The sequence below is a fragment of the Oryx dammah genome, unplaced genomic scaffold (genome assembly GCF_014754425.2).
Source record: "Oryx dammah isolate SB20612 unplaced genomic scaffold, SCBI_Odam_1.1 HiC_scaffold_11, whole genome shotgun sequence".
Lineage (NCBI taxonomy): Eukaryota > Metazoa > Chordata > Mammalia > Artiodactyla > Bovidae > Oryx > Oryx dammah.
The window spans coordinates 39,579,221-39,591,635 of record NW_024070195.1 but is presented as its reverse complement, the minus strand read 5'-3'; the positions used below and the strand labels follow the sequence as shown (position 1 = coordinate 39,591,635).

The window sequence follows — 12,415 nt, the reverse complement described above, 5'->3', positions numbered from 1 at the left end:
GTAGGTCTGTGTGGGTAGTCCCGATCTTGCCTTCTCAGCACTGAGGAGGAGTACAGTGAGGCTGGGTGAGCCAGCTCTCCTGTGGGCAGGTCCCACTTTCCCTGTGCTTCCCTCCTTTCTCAGTAGGAATGACTAAGGGGGTTGAAACCCACTTCCCAACTGTGAAGAGTTGATAAACGGGCCTCCCTCAGAAGCCTGCTCTCGTCCCACGCTCACTAAGTCACGGAGCCCTGTGCCAGCCGCTGTGGTAGGAACACTTTGATCTCCTGAGCCTGTAAAATCCATTCATTCATAAGGATTTATTGAGGGCAAGCTGTTTACCGGGCATGATGCCAGGTGCTGTAAGGATGCACAGAGGTGGGCCCGGCAAAACTTCGGCTCGCCAGGCGCTTGCTTGCTCTGTGGACGTGTCCCTTCCCTTCCTTCGAGAGGATGACTCTTGCTCCTAATTGGCCCCCACCCCTGACTCTTGTAGCTGTGGAGTCACTGCCCCTGCTCCTTCTAAGAAGTCCAAATGCTATTAGAAGTAGCTGCAGTGAGAATGGAAGGGGAACAAGAGATGTCAGAATTGAGAGTGGGATCTAGACCAGGGGTGGCCCGGAGCTGGGGCCAGGAGCCAGGGGCTGCTGCCAGAAGTTCTGTGTCTGGACGTTGCAGCTGCTGGGTCACAGATTCAGTTCAGCCTCCTAAGCTGGTAATTCTCAACATTACTGTGGGAAAGAATTATGTAACTAGCGCAGGCTCACACGGCATGCCACTAAGATGCACCGTGTAGGCGGCCACCTCTCCATGACCCTGGGAAGGATTGCCTTGCACACACGCAGCCCCAGGAGTCCTGACTTGGGTCCAGTTCCCTCCCACTGACCTACATTCGCTGCTCTACTGTGCCAAGCCTGGAGCTCTGCAGTGCTCCCCAGCAGGATCCACGCCCAGGGCTGCAGGAGTACATAACCCCGAGAAACCCGGCTGGGCTTCATCTGCCCACACGTGCATCTCATTGAATAAGGACAGGGCAAACCCTGGGTGGCCAAAACCAAAAAGGGATTTACCCTTGTCCTCTTGGCAGCTTTCTTTCCCTTCCTTTGAAAGTTTCAAAGCCACTGTAGAGGCTAAAATAAAAGTTAAGGATTCATCCAACCAGTGCCTGTCCCCGTCTGACGAGCGGTCCTGTCTACAGGGTTATCTCCCAGCAAACACTGAGAGGAGGAAGTTGACCTTGCAGCGGAAGCGGGAGGAGTACTTTGGCTTCATTGAACAGTATTATGACTCTCGAAATGAGGAACATCACCAGGATACCTACAGACAGGTACGTCATCACCTGCTGCCCTTTTTGCCCACTAGTCATAATCTTCAGCTGTGGCTCCTGGAAGTGCTCTCGGGGTACAGGTTTGCCAAGTCTTCAGGCTGTTGTGGTTAGGAATTAAATTTATTCCCAGAACTACATCCTTTCTTTCTAATTCACTAGCTCTGATTTTAGCCTTCTTTTCTCTTTGACTGTGCTACACGGCATGTGAGATCTCATTCCCCCAACCAGGGATCAAACCCACGCAGTGGAAGCATGGAGTCTTAACCATTGGATTGCCACGGAAGTCCCTAGACATTTTCAATAGATAGATTTGGGGGAGTCCCTGGTCAGTAGCAGTGCTTCTTGGACTTTAATATGCATAGAAACCACCCAGGATTTTGATAAAATTCCAACTCGGGATTATGGTAAAATGCAGATTCTTATTCAGGAGATCTGGGGTGAGCCCTTGGCTTCCAGTGAGCTCCCAGGCGATGCCAGCGCTGCTGGTCCACAGACGACCCTTGCGAATAGTCAGGGTGGTGGGACACAAGATGAATGAGTTCGTTCAGTGAGTCCACCCCTCTGGCCTGTGACATCAATGTGTCCTTCTGACAGCTGCAGTGCCTCTTTGGCTTGTGTATCTGTCTGTTGGAGTCATAGCCATCAGCAGCCTTAGCTGGGAGAGCCCTACCATTGCCCATAGTGGTCCATACCGCGGTGGAAAGGTGGAGGGTGTGAAAAGGAGCCTGATGGTTGCAGCGGGGAAGATACTCGGTGCGCGCAGCTGTCTACAACAGGCCCCAAGAGCAGAAGTAGCCTCAGCTGCTGCTGAGACAGTCCTTGGGGTTGTTGCTGTCATTTGGTCCCTCAGTCCCTCAGTCGTGTCCCCAACTCTTCGCGACCCCATGGACTGTAGCCCAACAGGCTCCTCTGTCCATGGGATTTTCCAGGCGAGGATACTGGAGTGAGTTGCCATCTCCTTCTCCAGGAGATCTTCCCAACCCAGGAATTGAACTCATGTCTCCTGCATTGGCAGGCAGGTTCTTTACCTGCTGAGCTGCCAGGGAAGCCTGGTGGGTTATTAGACATCGGTAAATCCCAAGGTCAAAACCAGTCATCGTGACATCTTTGGTAACAGAAACCAGAACTCTCAGTGCCAGGCATTCAACGCCAGCTCCTTCTGGCCGGGGTCCAGCCCCAGTGGATCCAGGGAATTCGAAGGGTGGACGGAGTCGGCGAGGAAAGACTTATTTATTTATTAATATAAGATTAGATCAGGAAGAAATAGTGTAGTAGGAAAATTAAGTGGAGAAAAGAGACTGATTAGCTTGGCTTACGTGGAAAACCAATAAAGTTCCAGACAAGGAACTTGCACCGTCTACGTTAGGCTGCCGGCGCCCGCCTGGCTCTCTCTCTTACGGATCTTAGAAGCCGGGACAAGTAAGTAGACACAGTGAGCCTCCAGATTCCAAGGGATCAGCCTGAAAAGGAGAGGGAGGGAGCAAGAGAAAGAATCGACACGGGGGAGGCCAGGCTTGTGCAAAAATCCCCTCCCACTTTATTATTTAAAAGGTGTTTATATACCCTAAATTTTACATAATGGAAGATGTAGAGTCACGCAGGGGCAGCAGTCCTGACCCCTTCTGTATATCTTTTTTGTATACAAAAGGTCTCAGGTGATTTACATTATCTTTTGGCCAGGAGGCTTGCTAACACTTTTTTGGCTCTCTTTCTTAATGATTGTTAACCTCGTTTCCCCTGAAGTGTTTTTCTTTAATCTGCATCTCCTTAAAGCACTAAGGTTACATCTCTATAGAACAAAGGTGCAGTGGGTTATAACAAAGAAGGTACTTAACTCAAAGATCTAATGTTGCTAATACCAGGTCTACTACTTGTTTTTTTATATGCCAACTATATCTAAAAATAAAGGATATGAAAATTTGGCAGCAAGTATTGGCTCAACAAATGAAACTTTTAATCAGTCCTATTCTAATGATTTTAACTCCTCAAAAGTCCCTACATTCCTAGAATGTTTTAAGCTTTCTGTGCCTCCTGCGGTCAGGAGGCCTCAATCACATGCGCAGCTGTACGAGTCCCGCAGGCAGGCTAGAAAGCCAGGGGGTTTTTTGGATTGAAACACTCTTTCAAATGCAGAAGACTAAAGCCCTGAATTGACTTTTTCCAGAGAATGTCAGAAGAGTGGAAAAGCAGGCAGATTCTTATTTTGGGGGGTACACGCCCAGGAAATGCCAGGGGGAAAACCTGAGATCTGACTCGACCCTGCCCATCAGATCTCTGCCGCATGACCTTGTCACGGGTGGAATTTCTCACGCTGGCTTCCGGCACCTTCTGGTTCCCTCTCCTAGTACAGTTTTGGAGTTTTCCGAGCTCTTTTAGTTCTTACTGGCTGTTGAGGATTAAGAATCTGAAAGGCGTACACATTTTGATCCGACCTGTTAAATTTAAGTACAGGCCCAGAGTAAAACATGGTAGACAATAGGGAAAAGCAGCTGGTTCTCTTAAGTTGTGAAGCCTGTTGCTGTTTGGTGTTAAGTGGTTTGTTCAGAGAGGTTTCATTACTGTTCAGTTAGCTGTTGCTAGCACGGGAATGTATTCCACATGGACAGGTAGGCTTCTAAAGCCTTCTAAAGTTCTTTCCAGAGATAAAATTTGACTCTCATTCTTACTCCCTTTGATTTCCCAGATCCTAAGAAAATAACTTCTCAAAAGAACAAACTGGCATTTGTGTTTTTGGATAACGGCTTCTCTTTTTCAGATTCACATTGACATTCCAAGGACAAATCCTCTCATTCCATTGTTCCAGCAGCCACTTGTACAGGAGGTGAGAGAAGTGCTTAGCGCTGTCGGCCCTCCCCCTAACCCCCACACACCTCTGCAGCACTGCCCTTGTGGGTGAGTGCTTGGCCCCGCCTCCAGCCTCTGGCAGGTTTATGGCTAATCATGATGGTACCTTGCGTTTGCAGATGGAGCTTTGGTTTTTCAGAGCACTTTCTTGTGGGTTCTCATTCTATCCTCATAACAAACCTGTGGGCTGAGCAGCGCTTTGAGGGGTTAAGGGACTTGCCCAGAGTCAGAGTCCACCTGGTGACTGAATGAAGACTGGAAGCTGCTAGAATTCCTAGTCCTGTGTTTGCTGTACTTGATAAAGCTGGGAGTAGTGATTTGTGTGTGTGTGTGTGTGTGGGGGTAACGATACAAAACAAAATTTACTGTTGTAACCATTTTTAAGCGTATAGTTCGGTGGCATTAAGTACGTTCATATTGTTCAGTCATCACCATCATTCATCTCTACAACACTTTTTCATCTTCCCAAACTGAAGCTATGTACCCATGACACAATAATTTTCCATTCCCCAGCAGCTGCCATTCTACTTCCTGTGTCTATGAGTTTGACTATTCTAGGTACCTCAAGTAAATGGGATCATACAGTAATTGTCCCTTTGTGACTGGCTTATTTCACTTAGCATAATACCTTCGAGGTTCGTTCATGTTGTCAGAATTTCCTTCCTTTTAAAAACGAACTTGTATTCCATTATATGTATGCAAGACACTGTTGATCTGCTGTTTGTCAGCGGAAACTTGGGTTGCTTCCACCTTTCGGGTATTGTGAGTAGTGCTGCTGTGAATATGGATGTGCAAGTATCTGAGTCCTTATTTAAGTTCTTTTCAGATACATACCCAGAAGTCAAATTAGTAGTGATACGTTGAGACCTAACAGTTTAGCAGTTAGCAAAGCACATAAAAGGTTTCAGTGGGACTGTTATCTTTTGACCAAGAAGTGTAAACTCGAGATTAGGGATTTCCTTTACGACTTAATAGTAGCTAGGACTCTGGGTGGAAGTGCTCTTTGAATTGTGTTTTCACTCATCCTCATAGTAAAGAATGTGATTTAAAATGCTCAAAATAATTTCTTTTTGACTTTAGATTATATTCACAATTCTGTTTAAATATAGATATGTCTAATTACGGGATCCCTCATAACTTACTAGTAGCGTAAAGAAGGTTTTGAGGGTCATGCCGTTGTTTTGCCTGTAAGAATCAGCTCAAAGGAAGGTAAAAACCCACTCAGGATATCTTTGTGTCTCCCTTTCAGTTTCCCTTGGCTCAGCCCTACTTATTCCTCATTTTAACTTGAAGATGTTCAGACCTTTCACCTGTGGATGCTTCCTTTAAATTTGGAGATAGGGCAAAGTACTTTGTTTAAAAGGATTCTCCAGGCAGTGGAACTAGTATACAGAGAAAGAAACTCAAACTGCGATCTTTCCAGTTGTCCTTGAGTCACCTCTCCATCTAGCAGAGTCGTCATAAACAGAATAAATTGCCAACCAGGGAGCAGAAAATTAAGTAACACTGAATATTGAGAGACTTGGTTTACACACCTGAAAGATACTTGAGAATTGAGAAGAGAGGGAATTACCCGCACTAGTAGCAGAGGTGTCTCGGAGGTAGAGAGGCTTGTCCCAGACTTTTTCTGTAGTGAAGATTCCGTGGTCTCCCCAGGTCACCAGGCGTGGTGCTCGTCCATTTCCCTCTCTTTGGCATTTCCACTTGCATGGCGTGAGTATGTCTGCTTGTCCCATCCTTACTAGAGAGGGATTACTGCAGGTCTCCTGCTTCTGAATGGCTGGCTTCCCTGCCCTTACTCACCAGGGATGTGTGTGTTTACGAGGAACTGATGGTTTGAAACAGAAGCGCTGATAAGTCCTTCGGAAGGGCTGACCTGGAGGAGGCGTCCAGTCAGACACAGGCCACTGGAGGTGTGAGGAGACAGAGTGGGCAGGGAACTCCTGAGAGCTTCCTGAACATGGTGGGTGTCTAGCTGGAGCCCTAGTTTCAAGGGAGGGAGGAGGGTGTTTAGCAGCAGAGGAAAGAATGTCAGAGGGGCCCCATGGAATGCTGGGCCTGACTCAAATGAGGATGCCACGCCCTTCCCCTCAGCCCCAGGGAGCAAGCAGGCCCTCTAGGGGAGGCAGAGGGGCCAGCTCCTCCCAGACAGGGCGCTGCTCACACTGCCTGCTAGGACAGGGGTGTTGACGTTGGGAGTGATTGTCGGCTGGCTCAGCCAGCTAGAAGGCAGACTCAGCACAGGATTTGCGCTGGGAAACATCCTTTGTTGTGTCTCTAGATTCTCCACGTTTCTCCTACACTAGCTAACCAACTCCAAAACCATACAACCATCTCTTTTTCACTTTTCTCCTTGGGAAGTTTCTGCTCCCTCACGCCTGACCTCCGGAGGCCTCTTCAGTCTGCCCGTAGAGCTGCCTGATGGGGCTCTGCAGAGTACAGGTGCGGTGGAGGCCCCCACATCTCCTGTGCCCCCTGCACCTGGTCATTGTCACCTGTCATCCCTCTGGTGTGGTCCAGAGACAGGAGACAGTCCAGTCAGAGCCAGTCTGAGGGATATGTTGGGCCCAGGAGCTGTGGTCAGCAGGCTGAAGCCAGGACGAGTACCAGCAGGCTGAGAGGAGACAGGAAGCCCTGAGGGTCTAGTGCAAGCTGAGAGAAGAGTAAGAGAAAGGAACTGTCGGTGGGGACTCTGTAAAGGGACCCTAAGGGTCTTTTCCTTCTCTCCAGACTAAGCCTCTGGCCTCTTGTGGCTAATATACTTAACCCCAGAGGCTTTCCCAGCTGTAGGATTCGGTTCATTTGACTTCCTATCCCCAGCAAACGTCCGAGTTGCATCCTGATGTGTGAAACGACTTCCTGAATGTTTTGTCTGTCACTGGTTCCTAGTCAGGCTGAGTAAATCCAGATCTAGATCTCGTTCCATCTCAGCAAGGAGAAAGAAGAGGGTGGTAGAGAAGAGATTTCCTCTCTATGTACTGTAATGAGCAAAAGAGATTTGGAAAATGTTTCAGAACTTAGATATTCCGATATCTTGCTCCTGGAAATAGAGAAACAGCATCTATAAATGAGCACGATGGCCTGAATTAATGACATCCATAGCAACCCTTTCCCTAAGCCACCATGTCACTCTCCTTTCTGTTTCCCAAATTTATATCACGATGACTAGATACTAGAAAGAGAAGTAAAGGGCAAGAAGTACCTGTTGTTGTTGTTTAGTTGCTAAGTCATGTCCGACTCTTTAGCAACCCCCTGGACTATAGCCTTGCAGGCTCCTCCGTCCATGGGATTTCCCAGGCAAGAATACTGGAGTGGGCTGCCATTCCCTTCTCCAGGGAATCTTCCCGACCCAGGGATCGAACCTGGGTCTCCTGCATTGGCGTTTGGATTCTTTACCAACCCCTGTTTAAAAGCAATTTGTATCTTAGAAACTTTATATATTTACAGACTTCCTTTGTCCCACAGTAATTTTAAAATTTTTCCTACAAATTCTGCAGCAGTGCTCAGTTAAATTGTGAGGGAGGTAAACGGAGGGAGGGAGAGTATCCCCATGATTTAACGTCATGACATCTTTCTTTCTCATTTTCCTAGATCTTCGAAAGAATTCTATTTATTTGGGCCATCCGACACCCTGCCAGTGGGTATGTCCAGGGAATTAATGACCTGGTCACTCCGTTCTTTGTCGTCTTCCTCTCAGAATATGTGGGTAAGAAGCATGAGTACCAAGTTGAACAAGCTATTGCTCTTTTTTTACCTGTGGTCTATTTGTTTTTCCCAAGAGTGCAGCCAGTGGGCACATCTTGCTAAAAAAAGAGGTAGTGGCTTTAGAATGCACAGTTGAACCTGTTTTAACAGCAACAGCAGCCTGGAATTTATCTCTCGAGATGGTCACAGATCTCACCTAAAAGACCTGCTTTGCCACAAGAATGGCCAAGTTGACATATTTCTGTTCCACCATAAACAGATGGTTTGATGCTTTATCTGAGGTTCTTTTAGGATTATTTTGAACTTGGCTGTAACACAGGCCTTCATCTGTGAATGCTGGAATTTCAGATTATACATCAGGCTTCCATGCTTTAGTTCTCATGCCGTATGTTAGAGCAGGGTATGGGCCTGCAGAGGAGGCAGGGTGGTGCCAGGTTCCAGCTCATGTGGGAGGTGATGAAATGGGCCAAGGAGAGCTCCAGGACCTCGGTTTCTCCCACTTCCTTCTTCTCCCCTTACCTCACTGTGTTCTTGTCACTTTTTTTTTTTTTTAAGGAAGATAGTTCTTTTTAAAAGTTCATTAATTTATGGCTGCACCGGGTCTGCATTGCTGCTTGTGAGCTTTCTCTAGTTGCAGCAAGTGGGGGCTACTGTCCAGTCGCAATGCACAGGCGTCTCATTTCAGAAACTTGTATTGTTGCAGAGTGCGGGCTCTTGAGCACGAGGGGCTTCGGTAGTTGTGGTGTGTGGACTCAGCATGTGGCTTGTGGGCTCTAGAGCGCAGGCTCAGTAGTTGTGGCACATGGGCTGAGTTGCCCCATGGCACGTGGAATCTTCCTGGACCAGGAATCAAATGTATGTCCTCTGCAGTGGCAGGTAGACTCTTAACCGCTGGACCATCAAGGAAGTCCCTGGCAGTTAGGTTTTCTTACAGTGCCAGCCACACTACTCCAGCCAGGCCTGAATCAGGCAGTCTCAAAAGGCATTGAGGATTCTCCACTTCTCCTATCGGTTCCCTCAATCTCTTGTTTTGCAGAGGGTTTTCACTTTTGTCTCTGGTTCAAAGGATTTGTTAACGAAAGAAGCCACACGTTATATTAAAATAAACAATATCAGTATTTATTAGGCTTCCCTGGTAGCTCAGCTGATAAAGAATCCGCCTGCAATGAGGGAGGCCTGGGTTCAATCCCTGGGTTGGGAAGATACCCTGGAGAAGGGAACAGTTACCCACTCCAGTATTCTGGCCTGGAGAATTCCATGAATTGTGTAGTCCATGGGGTTGCAAAGAGTCAGACATGATTGAGTGCTTTTCACTTTCAATATTTATTAGAGAATTATGTCACTTTCAATATTCTAACATTAAAAGAGAAATAGAAGCAGCAGAGGATACATCATCAAATTGGGTTTTGACCAACATCCATAAACTCAAATAGCCCTGGAAGTCCTGTGTCACAGCACATCTGGAGTCCCAGTTGGGCAAAGGTCCGGGCAGCGTATCCCCTCCACGGTGAGACTTCAAAAATTGCAATTCGGGGTTCCGCTTATAATCCCAGGATGCAAACTGATGTCATCATCAATCTGTGAGCAAATTGCAGCTCTTATTTCATTTTAATATTGTTTGTTTTGTCATGTAAAACTTGGAATGTCCTTAAACCTGGTCTGGTTGGCCAGACCCCTTCCAGGGGCTCAGCAGTCTCAAAATTCAGCCCCTATCTTATCTGTGGTGCTGCCAGGCTTGCACTCACAGCAAGCAGTCAGGTCAGTGTCCAGGCAGGATAGACGCAAGGTCAGAGGCCTGCTCTGCTTTGTCTCTGAAGCCACACAAGACCGTTTAATTTCCCTAACACTTGTGCTTCGAGATTCACAGGAAAACCCATGTGTCATATGGCCTGATGTTTTTGTTCTCTTAGTCGGTCCAAGAGAAGTTCATGTGGGAATCAGAACGTGGGAAAGGATTTTAGGAAACTATCGTCTCCTCTGCTCCTTTTCTTGCCTCATTAGTGGCAGGGCTGGGACTAGAACCCTTCTCTTCAGGCCCTGGGGTGGTAGGTAATAAGATGATGCCATCGCAGGGGGTAGGTCAGTCATGAGAATGGGGCTGGTGTGGAACCCCTTGGAGTTGGGGGCATGAGAGATGTCTCACTTGATCCTTCCCTTGCAGGTTTTCCAGTGGGACCAAAGGGATGGTGTTTTGGTCTTTCATGAGGCAGCTTTTTTTTTTTTTTGACTCGAAAAGGAAGGCAACCAAATAATGTCATTCCTTAAGTGACAGCAACCAGGGCAGAACTGGGAGTAAGGGTAGAAAGTCACACTCTTGTCTGCGCTGTCAAGTGACCCTAAGCAAAAGCATATAAATAAAGCTTTCGCTGGAGAATGTTTATTTTCCCCTCCTATCAGTTGACCAGTTTTTGCAAGTGCCTTCATTCTGTGTGTTTAACTTAATTATAAAGAGCAGTGCAGCTGGTGCTTTGGGATTTGATTCTTGCAGGAGTTCTTTCCTGAAATGGTATTAAAGGATGAGCCTTGTTGTTGTTGTTTAGTTGCTCAGTTGTGTCTGGACTCCTTTGTGACCCCATGGATTGTAGCTCACCAGGCTCTTCTGTCCATGGGATTTTCTACTGGAATGGGTTGCCGTTTCCTTCTCCAGGGGATCTTCCCGACCCGGGGATTGAACCCAGGTCTCCTGCATTGGCAGATGGAATCTTCACCACTGAACCACCAGGGGAGCCCAAGGATGAGCCCAGGAAGATACTATTAATCCATTCATTAATCTACATTTGAGGTCTAGATGCTGGCGTGCAGCACTGCCAGTTGTTGTTCAGGTTAGGAAATCCTCAGCAGCCGCGGTTCTGGTTGGCTGTTAATGATCTTGTGAGCTGCCATTTGCTCTTTGTCCTTGATTTTCCTCCACCTTCTGTAGGCACCCATCCCATTACTACCCTAACGCCGTCAGCCCCACCGTGCGCTGTGCCTTTCTCTGATCGATAGGACTGCATTCTGATCTGGGTGTTGGGTTTGTCAGCCCCACCTGCTGACCATTGCTCGCCCGCAGCATTTACACAGCAAAGTGTGGGCTTCTCCGCCCCTCCTCAGCAAGGAGGCCTTTCTGAGTAAGGCTGCAGTCAGCCTCACCTCTGCAGCAGCCTTCAGCTGGGTCTTTGGTACCTCCTCCCAGAGTTAGGAATGCTTTCCTAGCTAGGCCCATTCATGTTTTACGAAAGTTTTAATTATGTTACATTTCTAAACATATGTAAAAGTAGAAAAAAATAATACCATAAATCCTCATACACTTGCCATCCAACTTCACACCTCTGTCAATTCTTCACTCGCTCATCTTTGTGAGTAAGCAGATCTCAATGTCTAGCAATGTATAATTTCATCCATAAATATTTCCATATGTGTCACTTGAAGATCATGATTAAAGAAACTCACAGCCATAATTTAATTATTATACCTAAGAAGTTATAATAGTTCCTTAATATAGTCTGATATACAGCAGTATTCAAATTTTCTTGATTCCCATAAATATATTTAACATTTTGTTTGAATCAAGGTTCAGATCAGGTCCACACCTTCTACTGGTTTGTTGATATGTCTCTTAAGTCTCAATCTATCAATTCCCATCCATCTTTCTTATTTTCCCAGTTTTCAAACTGGGACTTTGCCATGCCAACCAGTAATATTACCATAATTTTTAAAACACTTGACCATTTGCAAAGTACTTTGACCTGATTTCCTTTCGTAGCCCCCAGTATCTCTTTAAAGCAGATATATGAACCCATTTTACAAGTGAGAAATCAAAGACTCAGAGATTTAATGAGCTTCCTGAACTCAAACCTCCATCTTCTGACCTGAATGCTTGTGCTCTTTGGGCTTCCCTTGAGGCTCAGCGGTAAAGAATCTGCCTGCAACGCTGGAGACGTGGGTTCTGTCCCTGGGTTGGGAAGATCCCCTGGAGAAGGGAAAGGCTACCCACTCTAGTATTCTGGCCTGGAGAATTCCATGGACTCTATAGTCCATGGGGTTGCAGAGTCAGACACGACTGAGCAACTTTCACTTTCACTTGTGTTCTTTATATGACTTGGTGGTATTGCAGTTTAGATGTATCTTCTCCATTCTCTGCTGCAAAGCACGTGGCACATTTCTTTTACTCCTTGCCTCAAACAAAAAAAATAAGCAGAAAATTACAGTAGAAGTACTTGCTTGTTTAAAAAACAAGATCATAACAATAAAGAAGTGTTATTACCTCACCCCTACCTTCCACCACAAGAGATAACACCCTTTGATGTGTATTTTTCCAACCCTTTTCCTGTGTGAGAACAGACCTGCGTATGTTATTTTTCTTTGTTTTGCCCAGAAAAATAGAATCAGACTATCCATACTTTTCTCAATCTTTCTTGCTTTCACTCACAAGTATCTGGCCAGCTTTCCAGGTCAGACATACAGGTCTGCATCGTCATTTTCAGCAATTCCATCTGTTTTCATTTAGCTTAACTATAATGTAGTGAACAGTTCTTTTATAGTAGGGCATTTAAATGGTCTATAATTTTTAGCCATTAT

The 12,415-nt window shown here is 46.4% G+C and overlaps 1 protein-coding gene across 1 annotated transcript in view; it reads left to right on the top strand.

The window, feature by feature from the left end:
* Positions 1-12,415, top strand: part of TBC1D22B (TBC1 domain family member 22B) — a 69,531-nt gene that overhangs the window by 26,122 nt on the left and 30,994 nt on the right. Inside the window, exons 6-8 of the mRNA XM_040249787.1 lie at positions 1,178-1,306; positions 4,062-4,127; positions 7,742-7,856. Coding sequence (XP_040105721.1) covers positions 1,178-1,306; positions 4,062-4,127; positions 7,742-7,856 — 310 coding nt within the window. The remainder of the gene's footprint in view (positions 1-1,177; positions 1,307-4,061; positions 4,128-7,741; positions 7,857-12,415) is intronic.